The sequence below is a fragment of the Dasypus novemcinctus genome, chromosome 3 (assembly GCF_030445035.2).
Source record: "Dasypus novemcinctus isolate mDasNov1 chromosome 3, mDasNov1.1.hap2, whole genome shotgun sequence".
NCBI lineage: Eukaryota > Metazoa > Chordata > Mammalia > Cingulata > Dasypodidae > Dasypus > Dasypus novemcinctus.
Genome location: NC_080675.1, coordinates 151,121,503 through 151,140,049, shown reverse-complemented (window position 1 = coordinate 151,140,049; position 18,547 = coordinate 151,121,503). Strand labels below are relative to the sequence as shown.

The following is an 18,547-nucleotide window of genomic DNA, read 5'->3' as shown; positions in this document are numbered from 1 at the left end:
GGTTCTTAGGAGGAATTCATTGCTCAAAAGCAATGGTAGTAATATACTTCCTTAGGACTGGTCTGGAAGGCAGAATAACTGCCTTTATTTCAGTCTGTATTAAAATTAGCTACTCAAAGATCAGTGAGGAAAAGCTAGCCAGGGTTGTCAAATTCAATTATTTTCAAATTCTTTAGCCAGAGAACCTTTTGTACAAATGAAGTTTACATAGGGGACTAAAATATAAAATAAGATCAAAGCTAATCCCATCGCAGCAAAGATGGAGACCCACAGCTGTGATTCCCAGGATACCTCTGCAAAACCTCTCTGGCTTCTGAGGTTTGAAAAGCACAAACAAGTAAAAACTGCTTTAATACTTAGGGAATTGCAACTCTTCCTTGCCATCTTATATGTAGGATGTAATGCACTTAAAGAATTAAAATATTTCTGGAGAGCTCAGTATTTTGTTGCTGGAATTACTATCTGGAATCCCATAATGAGAATAAGGAGATGAGGTGAGGGAGCTAAACAATTCTAATTAGAGGCAGCTGAGCAGAATGTCCTTATAAGAGTCAGTGGGGGGTCCTCAGAGATTCCTTCTGCAGCATGTGTTCTGTGGGTTGTTGTATCCTCAGCTCGGGAGGCAGAGCTCCGCCAGCTTCGCAAATCTAATATGGAGTTTGAGGAAAGAAATGCAGCCCTGCAAAAGCACGTGGAGAGCATGCGCACAGCAGTGGAGAAGCTAGAGGTGGATGTGATCCAGGAGCGGAGCCGCAACACGGTCTTACAGCAGCACTTGGAGACCCTGCGGCAAGTGTTGACCAGCAGCTTTGCCAGCATGCCATTGCCTGGTAATGTTATCTTGCCTGAGTGTTGTCAGTAACAGCAAGTATTTGGGGGGAGGGGGAGGAGAGGAGTACTATTTGTGGTGGTGGTGGTAGTAGAGTGAAGCCTAAATTTCCCCCAAGAGAAAAATCAATAAAATGAGGATTTGTCCGCACCTCAAAATTATCTGTACATCATGTAATAGAATCTGTATTGACTAAAAATCATCCAAAATTTTGGGCTCTTGGTAGTTTAAATTTTTCTTCATTTAAAATTTAATGAGTCTTTCCTTTCCTTTCTATTAAGCTTATTTGTTATTCAGAACAATGGAAACTGAATAATAAATACTGAATAGAGCACTTTCTCTTGCATTTGTATGTTTGTTGCTTTGTATTTGTTTTTATTTTAATGGAAAGGAAGAAGAGAAAAGACACTGGTATTTCCTATATACTGTTTCATTTCAGCAGAAAGCTGGGAGAGTCTTTGTCTAACCTCTGTTTATTATATGCAGCTGTCATATACTGTACAGCAATTCCATAGCCCATCTGTATAGAGTATGTGGATTAATTTTATTTCTTTGGGGTCTAAAAGTATCGCCTCCAAAATTAAAATACTGTCTGTGGCACATGCCACATCAGAGTCTAGTTCCTTTTGCTATGAACTTACTTTTCTGGTTGAACTGAATGGGAAGATATTCTTACTCTGTCTTCTTATCTCACTTCAGGAAGTGGAGAGACACCAACAGTGGACACCATTGATTCATATATGAACAGATTGCACAGTATTATTTTAGCTAATCCCCAAGACAATGAAAACTTCATAGCTACAGTTCGAGAAGTTGTGAACAGGCTTGATCGTTAGGGAATGGTGAGTGCTTGCTGATATGAGGTTATTTATATGCCAGCACATCATCAAAAATAAGATGGCATAGACTTTATCAGTACTACTAAGACTCTGGAATTTCATTAAACAAATGAGTTGGAGATGCAATTAAGATTCCTATTGTACGGTTGCTAAATGTACTAAATGTTAGAAAAAAGAGAATCAAGACAGTTTTTCCTCATGAATGTCTCAGCATGGTTTAATTGAAAGAGCATGGTTTTTGAGATTGAACCAGGATTCCACCTTTGGCACTTAGTTCTATTCCTGGGTGTTGTTTCCCAAAAGATTTTGGAGAGTAATGAGAAACTTAGAGGAAAGTACCCCCAAAACAGCACTTAAAACAAAATAAATATTGCTTAATTTTTAATCGTCCTTTTCCCTGGAAAATATTATACATTGTTTATATAAGCCTACAAAAGTAAAAAGCTTTTCATTGACCACTGTTGTATGTTAAATGTTAATGTACACTACACAGTGAAAGGATTAATACTCTGGTTTAATAGATGAAAAAAATAGCTAAACTCTCAATAAGCAAAAAAAGAGAAGAGAAAGTAAACTTATTTTAAAAATGTATTCACCAAAGGACTAGTGGTTTGTTATGTCCTTTTAGAGGACAAAAAAGTTTTTTCTAAATTTTTTTCCAGGAAGTTTCGAATTCCAACCCATATAAACCTTTTAGTACTAATAGTCAACAGATAAAATTTCTTAAGTGGAATCAGCACTTATTCACTCAAATTCTTAAACATAAAGGTACCCACTAGTATGTCTTCCCATAAAATTGACATCCCTTTCATCTATTGGTTAAATTATTCCAGATATACAGACATATAAACTGTGGAAATCTTAGGGTTGGGCCACATGGTGAAGTGACCAGATATTATTACAAATGCAAGAGTGGGCAGGAGGAAAATGCTTGTTAGAATAATCAACCATGGGTTTAAATCTTTCTTTAACAGGTTTTATTTAACAGTTTTGTAGGTTTATGCGCATACTCCCTTAAATATAGCATATAATTTGAACTTTGAGTGACATGTATAAGAATTTATAAAACCTATGATTCTTTGTCTAATGAGGCAACATCTAGGAGGGACAAAGAAGTCCTTATCTTTCTTGGTCATGTCCTTGGATAGTAACTGTATAAGGTAATTCATTTTCTTTTAACCTCAGCTGTACTTAGATGGGAAAAGGATTACTGTCCTTCTAGTGAGTAGCCAGATGGAACAAATCATACTTCTAAGAGATGTTTAGACTCCCTGCAGGATAAAGAAGTGGCATTATTGCTGCTGTTTATGAACAGAACAGCTTGTAAATCTAGGCCTAAGATTTTTAGTAGCTCATCATCCTCATTTTCATACAGTATTTTCAATTAGCAGTCTTGTAAGCTTGAAAAGAAAGAGCTGAGAGAAAATGAAAGATTGTGGAAGAACAAAGTTACTGATAACCTGGTGTCTCCTCACATAAGTATAGAGCAGGTATTGCAAATAATTGAGCCAAACATGGCATTTTGCCAAGAAGACTATCCCAAAGCTTTACCAATCTTAAGGATATAAACCATAGTAATTCCTTTTTGAGATGTCCTAAAAAAAACCTAGATTATCACCATTATCCTTGATTTTAACTTGCAAATATATTGCCCTTGAAAAAATAATGCCAAAAATGTGAACTGTTATATTATTACAGATTCTTACAACCTGGCCATGCAAACAAAAATAGTTTCCCACACCCCTCAAAAGTGTCAAATGAAAGAATTATAAAGACGGTGATTAATACTAGTTTGGCCTCATTATACAAATATGTACAGACAGGCCCAATGTCCCCAGCACTCATGGTGCACTTAATTACTCTGATATGAGTTTGGTAAAGGTTTCATCTACTGTCAGGAGCCAGTGAGTAAAGGGATGCTAATGGTGTACAAGTTTTAGAGGAACATATTAGAGCTGGAAGGAACCTTTAAAAATCCCAACGTTTTACATATGAGGAAATAGTCTCACAGAGGTGAAACCACATCTTACCTAAAAATAACTGAGTAAATGACTACAGAATCTAGGACTAGAACACAGGTGTCTAAACCCTTGTTTGGTGGAGTTTCTAAAACATTGATATAAGGAAAGGGTGAGGGTATATGTATGTGGAAAGCACAAAATAATCTTGGGATGAGAGCATTACGATAAGTATGTAGAAAAAATACCACAATCCAGTAATTTCAATGTTATAAATTTTTGATCAGCTTTTTCTTTATTTTTATACATCTATAGATCTACAATGGGAGAATTATCTCAGCTGTTACCTTTCTTTGTGGCTAACTAGTACCTAAAGAAAGTGGGGATATGGAGGAAGCAGTTTAGGTTCATTTCCTATTTAGAGGTAACCACTTCATATAAACTATCAAAATCTATATGATGCCTGATTTCAGTTAAACCAAATGACTAATATTTGACTGATTGGGGGTTAGAAAAATCTTTTTCATACAACTTTGATCAATATGACAAAATTTATTGGTCATGTGCACACAAAACATTTCTACACATGCTTAGATTTATACTTGCAGGTAATTGGTTTTGATTGATCATATAGTCTTTGGTCTAAAGTATTCAGAGTACTTATTTTCCATCATTGGATTTATCCCTGATAGTTGCTTTTCTAGTTTTCCTACCTCCCCATTGTTGCTGAACTGGAGCAGGACCATGTTTCTCATTGAAATGTTATCTAAAATATCTCAACGAGGGCCTGCATGCAGCTTTATGAGCTTTTTAGTTTACATTCACCCTATTCCTCACCTTAACCCTTAGGAAAAAATAAGAAATCATATTTTTTAACCCATAGACCTAACCTTCTGAGCAGTCCTTCTTTGTATCTTCTTTTGTTTTATTTTTCTCCTTTGTGTCTTATTTTTTATCCTACAGGTCTTATAGCTCCAAGATGTTCTGTAAGTGGTTTTACTTGTGAGGAATAAGAAGCCATCGATGGAAATTTGAACTGAGTGGAGGCAGGGAGGGCATACAGATCACTTTCCTTGGGTAGGAATTACTCTGAGTTAAATGCCTTCACCCCAGGAAGCCATATGAGGGAGCAGCAAAATGAATGTGTATGTAAACTTCCTATGGAATCGTCTTTGTGAAGCTTTGAAAGTGTGCAAGCTACTCTCCCAGGTCTTCAGTTTTCCTATCATTTCCATTTCTGTTAAAATGGATCTCCATATATTCTGCTGACTAGGTGACCCTGAGACTGACATTTTCTGCAGCGGAAAGGAAAACTTCCCATTGTTGTAATTCAGATTGGGCCCTTTTATCAGTGGAGCTCCAGTTTTCTTACCTAGCTGTCACTTTTTAAAAAATGACTTTGGGGTTATTTTGTGCTTCCCCTGACCCCCACCAAGTTATACATCTCTATTGTGTGACCTCTGGGTTTTGTTGCCCAGCAGGGTTCTGAAGGAGAGTTTCTCTTATTGGACAGGCCCAATCTTCTCCCATCATTGCCCTGCTGTGACTCCAAAGAAAGGAGCTTCTTGTTGACAGTGCCCTATCGAGCAAAGCTGTGTGTCCTATCCCACACATGCTCAGTGGGTACCAGTCCTCATTGAGGCTTTGTGATTGCTGCCCTGAAGGAAAATGCTCTTTCCTTCTTCCTTGGTACTGCCTGCTGTTTTCTAAGCATCGCTCCTCCACATACATGTAGACCCCAGTAAGGCTTTTCTGTTCCCGTCTGTTGGCAGTGTCTTGTGGAGCATTTTTGCTGAGGAAAAGGTTATTGGTAAACAAGGGAGAGAAAGAATAGTCTCTCATTTGGTATTGAAGAGATCCCAAAGTTTAACATACGTGGAAACTTAGAGAATCCTAGCTTTTTCAGATGAACTGATTCATGGATTTTAGTAGGTGGAAACATTCATTCAAAATAGTCTCCAACTGACAAAAAAGGCATGGAGGAATTTTCATGACCTTTGTCTTCTGTAGCCTTTGACTGCTAAATCTCTATGAAAAGGACAGGCTTCCCTTCCCTCTCCCTCCTTAGCAAGCAATTTAAAAAAAAAAAAAAAAAAAGGGTTTCTTCTTACTTCAGGTTTTTTTTGTTTGTTTGTTTTTTTATGATCTAGAGCACAGGGTTGCAGCTGAAATCTTTGGTACCAAAGCAGAGTATGTTGAGCCCATTGTCATGCCAGGCACCAAGGGCAAGTGGACAGAAGTATGGTCCCTTTCACAGTGTGCCCTTGAGTCAGGGTGGCAGGCCAGAAATTCCCTGTCATGTGCTTTACTGTCCTGCTTCTCATCATCTCCTTACCTGTTCTCTTTACTAGCCCAAAGGAAAACAACAACAAAACTTAAAAAAAAAAAAGACATAGACCACCACTTGGCAACTCTTCCTAAAATAGGAGCCCATTGTTATCTATTGCTATAAATCTAACCAGATTGCCTGCTTTTCTGTTTTCCTTCTCTCACCTGCTGTTCTTGCCACTTCTCATAGACCTCCTTGCCTGTTATGTCCAGCTAGAACTCACTGTCTGGCAGAAGGACATCTAAGCCAGTTCTGAAAGTTTGTGTCTCCCTTCTGCCAGATGCTATCTCTCCTTTCTTTTTTTATGCCTCCTAATGTTTCTGTTTTGCCTTTGTGTCATTTTTGTGCTCCATTAGCAGTGCTGTGTGACCAGAAAGGCTATAACTTGGTCCAAAGATAATCATTCTTCTGACTCTAGATAGGAGACTTGACATTAACTTGAAATATTTGCATATTCAGGAGTACTTGAGATCTCTAAAGAGCCTACAGTCTAAAATCATTTTCACAATAAAAGCAGCTTGCTTTTGAAATGCTGGCTCTCCCTGTAGCTACACACCTCACTCACTGGTGGCTGGGATTTAGCTGCCACAAAATTCTCAAGTTCCTTAGATCAGATCTGTGTGGCCTTCCTCTCTTCTCTGTGCACATGAGATGGCAAATGAGGTTATAGACTAGCACGATATCTAATTCATGTTTCCTAACAAATTATAGCTATTACTGTTCTCATTAAGAAGTTTGGTTTTTGCACTTACATGTTCTTTTCAAGAAATAAGTTGTTGACTATTCAGTGTTACAGATTTTTTTTTTTTTAAACGCAAGGAGCAGCTGAGGGAAGGGAGACAAGGTGTATTCTGACAAAGTTAAATTTTAGAAAAAAATTGCAGTACATGTATTTGGAACTGTTGAAATGCCAAGTTTTATGTACAAGTGTTTTTGTAAACTTATATTTTCTTTGTTTTTTAAGATGTGATATGCTTGCTTGACATTTGCCTCATTAAAACTTTTCTATGTCAAATCCACCTGATTCCATTTTACCTGCATTGTAATGAAAAAAAAGAAAACCCTACCCCTGCCCCTTTCTCCTAAAGACTTTGTCAACTCTACATTAATCATCAAGTCTGTTATGCTTTTAAAACAGTAACACCTTCATTTTACAAATTTCTTACTCAAAATGTGTCTTAACATGTTTGAGAATTCAGATCTTTTAATGTATAACAATACAGTGCATTTTAATTCATTTTAATGTAGAAGTAGTATTCTAGAGGCAACTTAAAAGAAGTCTGATGTTTTTAAAATCAGTGAATTCAACCCTCTTGATCGGAGATCTTTTGATAAAGAGATAAGTTATGGATAAATACTTGCTTTTTAACTACTACTTAACCAGTCAAATTTATTTTTAAAGGAAATGTGTCACCTACTTCTGTCACACTTTCACAATCCTTGAGGTAATGTAACTGGCTTCCAAAGCCTGCTGCTATCCCAAATAGCCAGTCATGTGGCATGGAGTAACTAGTGCTTTGTTTCAACTCTAGTTTTCTCATCTTATCACATACATCAGCTCTTTTTTTTTTTATTGTTAGAAGGATAAAGTTAATTAACAGAATTGACCATGCTTTGGAGGATATGAAGTGTTCATTATATGAATGCCAGAAATTAATGAGGTATCTCAGGATTGGGTTTTGGTTACATTTAACAAAAATCCAAAGTACCAACAGCTAAAACAAGAAGTACATCTTTCTCATAGAAAATTATTCTGAAGATAGATAATCCAAGACTGCTATGAAGGTTCCTGCCTGCACCCCAGCATGGTTTATTTCTCAAGGTCACCTCTTGGTCCAAATAGCCTCTTTTTTGTTTTTTTAAAGATTTATTTTATTTATTCCTCTCCCCATCATTGTTTGCACTCACTGTTTGCTCTCTGTGTTCATTTGCTGTGTACTCTCTGTAACTGTTCATCTTCTCTTCAAGAGGCACCAGGAGCCAAACCTGGGACCTCCCATGTGGGAGAGAGGTGTTCAATCACTTGAGCCACCTCTGCTCCCTGCTTTGTTATATCTTTCATTGTGTTTCCTCTTTGTGTCTCCTTGTTGCATCATCTTGTTGTGTTGGCTTGCCACACCAGCCTGTGGCACTAGCTCACTCTCTTGCTTGTCTTCTCTAGGAGGCACCAGGAACTGAACCCACAATCTCCTGTGTGGTAGGCAGGGGCTCAATTGCTCTAGCCACATCCACTTCCCCAAAATAGCCTCCTTTTTTAAAATTATTTTTATTTTTTTTATTTCTCCCTACTCTACCCCATTGCCCCCATTCTCTGTTCTCTCTGTCCATTCCCCCTGTGTTCTTCTGCTTTTACTTGTGTTCTCATTAGGTGAGTTGAACTGATCCTGGGACCGATCCTGGGACCTTCCAGAGTGGAAGAGAGGCGATCACTCTCTTGCGCCACCTCAGCTCCCTCTTCTGCTACATCTTCTTCTTTTCTCTCCTCTGTGTCTCTTGTTGTGTCATCTTGCTGCGCCAGCTCTCTTTGTTGGCCAGCACGACTGTGCAGGGCAGATTTCCTGCACGGGGCATTCCCACGCAGGGTGGCACTCTTGTACAGGGCTGCATTCCTGCATGGGCCTGCACTCCGCATGGGCCCACTCACCACGTGGGCCAGCTTGCCCTCACCAGGAGGCCCTGGGTATCAAACCCTGGACCTCCTATATGGTAGATGGGAGCCCAATTGATTGAGCCACATCCATTTCCCCCAGAATCACCTCTTGACCATCAGCTATCACTTAGAAATTCCTGGCAGCAAGAAGAAGAAAAGAGAGCAAGAACAAAATGTACAAATCTTACTGTATCAGGGCCCTTTAAAGAGTCTTCCTGGAAGTCACACCCAATTCCACTTATGTTTCCTTGGCCAAAACTCAATTAATTGCCTGACTAAAATTAGGTATCAGGAAGGCCGGAAAATGTCATCTTTGCTTGGACATTACTGCCCCCAATAGTATACCAGTTTTGGTTAATAAGGAAGAAGGAGAAAATAGATCTAGAGTAGGCAACTAACAGTTAATTTCACATCTTTCATGTGTGATTCCATGTATGTACACTAAGCCCAGCCCTGCCATATTAGCGTACAGGATGCATTATCTTGCCTTTACCTTTAGTCATCTGAGAATGACCATGTTCATTCTTGGCACTTTTTTTTTTTTTCAAAAAGGTTAAAACTCCTTTCAGTCTGAGGCCCATTTACCTATGTTTTTCTTTTATGCTCATGCTTTTGATGTAATGTCTAAAAAACCATTTCCTAACACAAGGTTCTTAAGATGTTTCCTTATGTTTTCTTATAGGAATTTTATAGTACTGGTTCTTATATTTAGGTCTTAGTTTTTTGTGTTGTTTTTTTTTTTAAGTTACTGGGGCTGGGAATTGAACCTGAGGCCTCATATGTGAGAAGCCAGCACTTAACCACTTGAGCTACATCCATTCCCTTAGATCTGATTTTAAGTTCATTTTCATATGAGGTATGAGGTAGAGATCCACCTTCATTGTTTTTCATATGGATATCCAGTTTCCCCAGCATCATTTATTGAAAAAAACTCTTCTTCCCCCATTGCGTGGAATTGGCACTCTTCTCCAAAATCAGTTGGCCATACATTTGAGTGCAGTAGAAGGCCTTAAATTAGTAAGTATGCTGCCTTGACATCTGAAACCAGGAGAGTCTCAAATGGTCTAACATTATACTTCCCTCTCAACTCTGCTCCCTCAGTTAAGGTACCCTAGCCAAACACTTTTCTCCTTGGTATGGGGAATGCTTGCAGTTCCTGCTTACTCCTGAATAGCTGTTCCCTGCCACCCCACAGAATTATTCAAATAAGCCTATCACTTCCATCTTCTTCATACTACAAAGCCTGCCTCCACAGCCCCTAGTTCACTCTGCTCCTAAGTGCAACCCCTGTGTGGCCCAGCCTGGCATATGTTGTCTTTCTCTTCCAGACTATTAGTACAGGTGACAAACTTGATCTCATCTGGGGGAAAAAAAAAAATCAATTGGCCATAGAAGTGAGGGTTATTTCTGAACTCTCAGCTCTGTCCCATTGGTCTATATGTCTGTTCTTGTGCCAGTACCATGTTGTTGTTTTCTTTTAAGATTTATTTATTTTTATTTATTTCCCTCCCCTTTCACCCTCCCCGGTTGTCTGTTCTCTGTGTCTATTTGCTGTGTGTTCTTCTTTGTCCATTTCTGTTGTTGTCAGCGGCACAGGAATCTGTGTCTCTTTTTTTTTTTGTTGCATCATCTTGTTGTGTCAGCTCTCCGTGTGTGCAGCGCCATTCCTGGGCAGGCTGCACTTTCTTTCGTGCTGGGCAGCTCTTCTTATGGGGCGCATTCCTTGCATGTGGGGCTCCCCTACGCAGGGGACACCCCTGCATGGCACGGCACTCCTTGCACGCATCAGCATTGCGCGTGGGCCAGCTGCACACAGGTCAAGGAGGCCCAGGGTTTGAACCGCGGACCTCCCATGTGATAGACGGACGCCCTAACCACTGGGCCAAGTCCACTTCCACCATGTTGTTTTGATTACTGTAGCTTTGTAATCAGTTTTTAAACTGGGATGTGTGAGCCTTCCAAGTTACCCTTCTATATAAAAAATTTTTGAAGATTGTTTTGAATAAGGTAATGTTTTTCTTTAGCCTCACTCAAGCAATTTAAACTTGGAAAGGACTCTCTGCATTTGTGGACTTGATTTCCAGTTCAGAATAGATGTGTTTTACTGAGATGGCCCCATTCTCTTTGTCTGAGTTGTGACTCTCTTTTTCAGCATTTCCACTCACAATGGGTTGGGGAGGGAATAGACCTCCAGGGAAAATATGAGTGAGGCCTTCCATGTAATTTTTGATGATTGGGTTTTCTAGTTCAGCAGAGAAGGCTGTTGGAATGGGATTGCATTGAATCTGTAAATCACTTTGGGTAGAATTAACTTATTAACAATATTAGTCTTCCAATCCATGAACATGGAATGTCCTTCCATTTATTTAGGTCTTCTTTGGTGTCTTTTAGCAATGTTGTATAGTTTTCTGTGTATAAATCCCTTACATCCTTGTTTAAATGTATTCCTAGCTATTTGTTTCTTCTAGTTGCTTTATAAATGAAGTGTTTTTTTCCTCAATTTCCTCTTCAGATTATTCACTACTGCTGTACAGAGATACTACTGATTTTTTAACATTGATCTAGCACCCTACCACTTTGTTGAATTCGTTTATTAGCTATAGTAGTTTTGTTGTGGATTTTTAAAGATTGTCTATATGTAGGATCATGTCATTTGCAAATAGGGAAAGTTTTTGTTTTTGTTTTTAGGTTTTGGGAGCCAGGGATTTTTTTAAAAATTAAAGTTAATAGATCACAAGGAATGTTACATTAAAAAACATAAAAAAACAAAAAACATAAGAGGTTCCCATATAACCCACTCCCCACCCCCCACATCATTTTTGTAAATTGTATTTTTTTTAAGATATATACATCACACAAAAAAAGTTACATTAAAAAAATATGAGGGCTTCCTGTATACCCCTTACCCCCCCACCCCACTCCTCCCACACCAAAAACTTTCCCTCATCATTGTAGCACACTCATCACACTCGGTGAACACATTTTGGGGCACTGCTGCCCTATACAGATAATAGTTTACCCTGTAGTTCGCACTCTCCCCCAGTACATTCAGTGGGTTATGGCAGGATATATAAAGTCCAGCATCTCACCCTGCAATATCATTAAGGACAACTCAAAATCCCAAAAATGCCCCCATATCACATCTCTTCTACCCTCTCCCTGCCCTCAGCAACTATTGTGGCCACTTTCTCCACCTTGATGCTAAAATTTCTTCTATTACTCGTCACAATAGTTTTATAGTAGAATATCAGTAATTCCACTCTAGTCCATATTTTATTCCTCCTTTCTGTGGACTCTAGAGTGGTGATGTCCTCTCCACCTCTAGATCAAGAGGGGGCTAGATTCCACATGGATGATGGATGCAATTCCTCTGCTTACAATTGTAGGCACTCCTTTTTTGATTCCCTGGTGTGGTGGTTGACCATATTCACCTCCCTGTTAGCTGACCCAGGTAAGACCAACGAACCAGAGAGTAGGAGTTGCCACTCTGCTGAGGCTCAGGGCCCATCTGGCATATCGGCAGTCCAGAGATTCAAGTCTCCTGAGTATGGACCATCCCTAGTACCAACCACAGGTTCAGTAAAGTGACAGAAGAGGCGTGTATAGAAAAGTCACATCTGAGTCCAGCTCAATCACACTCAGGAGCACGAATTCCAAAGTAGGGCCCTCTTACATGGCACAGAGTTCCAGATCCATCTGCCATGACTATATACCCTGTGGATCTCTGTAGTCTTCAGAACAACCAGTACCTAGGGTTGTATCTACTTTGGCTTTTTCTGGGGTCTTGCTGAGGTGTGCATAAGCACAACCCCTCTGATGACCTCCTGACTCTTTTTGTAAGACTCTTAGCTATATCAACTCATTTGTCTTTGCCATTACCCCCTTTTATTCAAGGTCAAAGAGCAGTTTTTAATACTTAATCCAACAGGTAGGCTGAGATATTCTGCTGGTTTCTGAGTTGACCCTTTAATTCGAGGTCTCTTTCTAGTTGCTTCTCCAATTAGTGATTGGTAGTATCCCTCGGCGCCAGGGAGGCTCATCCCCAGGAGTCATGTCCCATGCTGGGGGGAAGGTAATGCATTTACATACTGAGTTTGGCTTAGATAGTGGGGGCCAGAGATTGAACCTGGGACCTCGTATGCAGGAAGCTGATGCCTAACCACTGGGCCACATCATCTTCCCTGAGTTGGTTTTTTCATTTGTTTTGCTTGTTTGTATTTTTGTTTTGTTTTTTTCAGGAAGCACTAGGAACCGAACCCAGGACCTCCCGTGTGGAAGGTGGGCACTCAACCACTTAAGCCACATCCACTCCCAGTAGGGAAAGTTTTACTTCTTCCTTTCCAATTTGGATGCCCTTTGTTTCTTTTCTTTGACTGGTTCCTCTTCCTGTTAGAACTTTGAGTACAATGTTGAATAACAGTGGTGACAGTGGGTATCCTTGTCCTGTTCTTTTTCTTAGAGGGAAAGCTTTCAGTCCTTCACCATTTGAGTGTTGTTAGTCATGGGATTTTCATATACGCCCTTTATCATCTTGAGGAATTTTCCTCTATTCCTAATATTCTGGGTGTTTTTGTCTAGAAGTAATAGCTTTTGTCAGTTCCCCTTTCTGCATCAATTGAGATGATCATATAGTTTTTCCCTTTGTTTTATTAATGTGGTATATTACATTAATTGGTTTCTTATGTTAAACCATCCTTACATACCTAGGATAAATCCCACTTCTTCATCATGTGTAATTTTTTTAATGTACGGTTAGATTCAGTCATTCTAATATTTTTTGAGAATTTTTACATCTATATTCATAAGGGATTTTGGTTTGAATTTTCCTTTCTTTGTGGTAGCTTCCTCTGGCTTTGGTATGAGGGTGATTTTGGCCCCATAGAATAAGTTAGGAAGTGTTCCCTCCTCTTCAGTTTTTTGGAAGAGTTTGAGGAGAATTTATATTAATTCTTATTGGGATGTTTGGTAAAACTTAGCAGTGAAGCCTTCTGGTCCTGGCTTTTTTTGGGGGTGGGGGGGGGGGATTTTGATTACTGACTTAGTTTGTTTATTTGTTATTTATCTATTAAGATATTCTCCTTCTTCCTGAGTCAGTGTAGGTAGTTTGTGTTGTTCTAGGAATTTGCCCATTTCATTTAGGTTTGTCCATAATATCCCCTTATAAACCTTTTTATTTTTGTGGAATCGGTAATGATATCTCCCTTTCATTTCTGATTTTAGTTATTTGAGTCCTCTCTTTTCCCATTATCAGTCTAGGTACAGGTTTGTCAATTTTATTGATCTTTTCAAAGAACCAAATTTTGGTTTTATTCTCTGTTGTTTTTTGAAATTCTGTATTTCATGTATCTCTGTTCTTTGTTTTCCTTCCTTCTGTGTGCTTTTGTTTAGCTTGCTTTTCTTTCTAGATCCTCCAGTGGTGAGGTTAGGTCTCTGATTTGAAATCTTATTTTTTTTATTAAAGATTTATTTTTTATTTATTTCTCTCCCCTCCCCCCCCACCCAGTCGTCTGCTCTCTGTGTCCATTTGCTGTGTGTTCTTCTGTGCCTGCTTATCAGTGGCACCAGGAATCTGTGTTTCTTTGTGTTGCGTCATCTTGCTGTGTCAGCTCTCCATGTGTGTGGTACCATTCTTGGGCAGGCTGCACTTTCTGTCATGCTGGGCGGCTCTCCTTACAGGGCACACTCCTTGCGCATGGGGCTCTCCTATGCGGGGGACACCCTTCGTGGCACGGCACTCCTTGCACGCATCGGCACTGTGCATGAGCCAACTCCACATGGGTCAAAGAGGCCCAGGGTTTGAACCATGGACCTCCCATGTGGTACACGGATGCCCTATCCATTGGGCCAAGTCCGCTTCCCTTCCTTATTTTTTAATGTAAGCATTTAGAGCCATAAATTGCCCTTAGCAGTGCCTTTCCTGTATCCCATAAGTTTTAGTCTGTTGTGTTTTCATTTTCATTTACCTCAAGATATTTCCTTAATTTCCCATGTGACTTCTTTTCTCACTTTAATGTATCATCTCACTGCCTTTTTGCCTCCATGGATTCTGATATGAAATCGGCACTTAATGTTACTGGGTCTACCTTGTACATAGCACATTTTTTCTTTTACAACTTTCAGAACTCTATTCTTGTTCTTATCATTCAACAAGTTGACTGCTATGTGCCTGAGCAAGGTTCTCTTCAAGCTTATCCTGTTTGGAGTTCAGTGGGCTTGAATGTGTATATTCATGTCTCTTGTTAAATTTGAGAGGTTTTCTGCCATTATTTCTTTGAATATTCCTTCTGCCCCTTTCTTCTCCATAATTTTCTGTGTTGTTATGCATAATGGTATCGCACAGGCCTCTTAGGCTCTGTCCATTTTTTTAGTTCTTTTTTCTTTATGCTTCTCAGCCTGTATTATTTCGATTTTTTATTGTCTTGTTCTCTGATTCTTTCATCTGCCACCTCCAATCTGTTACTGAAACCTTCTACAAAATTTTTCATTTTATTTATTGTGATCTTCAACCTCATTATCTCTTTATCGAGATTCACATATTGTTCATGCATTGTTTTCCTGATATGCTTTAGGTTCTTCCTCCATGTTTTCCTTAATCTCCTTGAACATATTGAAGATAATTTTTTTTTAAAGTCTTTTTCTAATATGACCCAAGTCTGGTCTTCTTTGTTGTTATTTTCTCAATTTTTATCTTGTTCCTTTAGATGGCCCATCATTTTCTGTTTGTTTGTCTTGTATTCTTTTATTGTACACCTTACATTTTAATATTTTAATGTGTTGTCTCTAGGATTTAGTCCTTGAGCTGTCTGTTCCTTAAGTTTGTATCTGGCTAGTGATTTCGTTGAGTGTCAGAAACTAACAAAAACAAACCAATGCTAAAAAACACTTTTCATCGCCTTTGCAAATTGGCTTTGTTTTGGCTGGTACTCTCCTTCAAGATTTAGGCCTCCTATCAACAAGATCATCCCAAGGTGAAAGTGAAGTGCAGGGTCTTCTCACTCTTTTCCGACCCTGTGTGTTATCTTGGTCTTATGCTTGCTTGTGGCCTTAGGAATTCTCTCTTTTACAGGAATCTGAATGTTCACTCTATACCCTTTGAAAGAGAGTCATTCCTCACCCCATCACCCCCAAGCACTCTATTACATATCTTAATACTGGTAAGGCTGCATCCCAGGTCATATTGATTTAATTGTTTCTTACATAGTTTTAGCTGTCTGCAAGCTGCTTCTGCCTACAGGACAAGTTCTGAGAGGGCAAGCTGGAGCTGACTTTTCTGATTCAGTCTTTCAGGCTGCTACCTGCATCATACAGGCACCCCAGTAACACCTAGAGTTTAACCTGCTCCCTCAGAAACAGGGCCAGACCCACAATGGGAGCACAGAGTGGCTCCACACTGCTGGGGAGCTAATGCCATGAGCTTTTCCTACCATGGTTTTGTTTTGTAGGATCTTTTTTTTTTTCTTTTTTTTTTTTTTTAGGTACTGAGTCTGGGGATTGAATCTGGGACCTCATATATAGGAAGCTGGTACTCAACCACTGAGCCATATCGGCTCCCCTGAGTTGTTGTTGTTGTTGTTTTTGTTTGTTTGCTTGTTGTTTGGTTTTTGTTTTTTTTTTAGGAGGCACCAGGGGCAAACCCAGGACTTCCCACATGGGAAGCTGGCACTCAACCATTTGAGCCACATCCACTCCCCTCTCCTACCATTTTTAAAGCTGTATTTCTTGATTCAGTACTCACCTAGTTACTGCAACCCTTTAAATGTTTTCTGGCTCTTCCAGGCTTTGCTAGTTACTCAAAGATTCTCCAGAGGATTGGAGTGTCTTATGCTGCCATGTTGGTCTATTTACTTACTTTTTGACACATATTCTGTGTCCTTTATAATATCTATAGAAATAAACACAAGCTTACATGCCAGTTTATAAAAAAGATCAGGACTTAGAGTCAGAAAGATCAGGTGAAAATCTACATCCACTTGTCTATAAACCATTTCAGTTTAGTTTTCATGGGAATGTATGTCTACAGGGAGGAACTTTTGCCAGAGGTAGAAATGTAAGTTCTGGGAAGTGGACTTCGTCCAGTGGATCGGGCATCCATCTACCACATGGGAGGTCCGCGGTTCAGACCCCGGGCCTCCTTGACCCGTGTGGAGCTGGCCCATGCGCAGTGCTGATGCGCGCAAGGAGTGCCGTGCCACGCAGGGGTGTCCCCGGCATTGGGGAGCCCCACTCAAAGGAGTGCGCTCTGTAAGGGGAGCCGCCCAGCGCTAAAGAAAGCGCAGCCTGCCCAGGAATGGTACCGCACACACTGAGAGCTGACGCAGCAAGATGACGCAGCAAGGAGAGACACAGATTCCCATGCTGCTGACAGCAACAGAAGCTGACAAAGAACATACAGAGAATGGACACAGAGAACAGACAACTGGGGGGTAGGGGGTAGGGGAGAAAAATAAATAAAATAAATCTTAAAAAAAAAAAAAAAGAAAGAAAGGTAAGTTCTCTTAGCCTGGCAAAATGCAAAAAGCAGAAGGAGCCATGGGGAGGATAGAAATGGCTTTGGGAAATTAAGAGCAGGGCCAATGCCAATTTTTCAGACAAAAGGATTTTTGTAAAACCATGCATAACACTAGTTCAGGGGGACAATGCCTGTATGTAGGAGTATATAACACAGTGGATATAGTTGGAGACTCAAACACTCCATCTGACACTTAGGAGCCAGAGTTCTTTACAAGCATTTCCTGTGTTCTCTCCTTTTCACTTCATTCAGTTCATTTATTTGAGACAACAGAAGTGTTTATAAGACATAGTTTCTGCCCTCCAGGAGATAAAAGTCTAATGGAAAAGACAGGCATGTACATAAATAGTTCTAACATAGGGCAACTTGTTCTGAGAGTTTTAGTAGAGGTAAGTAATTTTTGAAGAGTGAGTTACTTGAATCCTACCTAGCAAGAGATGGTTTTTTTGTAACTACAAGAGGGTTTTGCAATGGATAGTAGATCTGAGTCTTAGGGGATCAGCATCATAACCAGGAAGGACTTTATCTAGGATGTAAATGAAATAGAAAAGTCTGGGCTGAACTCTTATCAGAGTTTTTCTGGTATGGGGTTGGGTAGCTAGAAGGTAAAAGTAGTTAGATTAATTGTACTTTAGGCAAGTGGTTTTTCAAAGTGCAGTTTATAACTGATTAGTTGGTCATTAAATTAATAAGTGGGTTGAAAACAATATCTTTTAAAAATGGAAGAGTAAATATCAATGCATTATATGTAGTAAGGGTAAGTAGTATTTGGGAAACTTGTTTACACTTTGCATACATTCATATGTGTTCATACACATGTACTAATTAGATGGAACTAGACTGCTGGGTTCAAGTCTGGACTCTGCCACTTTCTACTTGTGTGACTTTAGGCACATTGTTTAAACCACTCCGGCTCTGCTTTTTCATCTGTAACAGAGGTATTTATAGTTTCTAACCAGTCGAGTTTTTATGAGAATTAAATTAGTTAATCCATGTAAAACACTTAGAATAGTATCTTTTATAAAGCAGATATTCATATTAGGTATTATGATTTATGAAAGACTTGAGGGAAATAAAAATAGACAAGCACTTTGCTTTTTATGTGTTTTGTCACTTAATTCCTTTTTAGAGTAGGATGCCAAAACCTTATATTTTACAGTAAGTAAATTAGGGCTCAAAGATTATAAGTAACTTACACAGCTACACAGCTGGTAAGAGGTAGACAGGATTTACAGCCAGATATACTGATTCCACAGTCCACTCTAGCCACTCATTATGTCTGAGAGATAGTTAATATGGTGGGTCTGAGAACCAGAATTAGAACTATTCCGTCAATAATACTTGTTAAATCTTTCTTGTGTCATGAGCTGTTCTAAGTCCTGGGGATTCAGGACAGATAGGGTCCCTGTCTCCATTGAGCTTATAACCTGCTA

General features: G+C 39.4%; 1 protein-coding gene across 3 annotated transcripts in view; it reads left to right on the top strand.

Annotated features, from left to right (window-relative positions):
- Positions 1 to 6,970, top strand: part of HMG20A (high mobility group 20A) — a 92,188-nt gene extending 85,218 nt beyond the window's left edge. For 2 of the 3 annotated variants that reach the window (XM_004468159.5, XM_071214310.1), the window contains 3 exons: positions 615 to 830; positions 1,529 to 1,671; positions 4,590 to 6,970. In XM_004468159.5, coding sequence (XP_004468216.1) covers positions 615 to 830; positions 1,529 to 1,665 — 353 coding nt within the window. In that variant the 3' untranslated portion in view covers positions 1,666 to 1,671; positions 4,590 to 6,970. Of the gene's footprint in view, positions 1 to 614; positions 831 to 1,528 lie in introns of all 3 variants that reach the window. The other variant, XM_058294562.2, reaches the window with a different exon arrangement.
- The last annotated feature ends 11,577 nt before the right edge of the window (positions 6,971 to 18,547 follow it).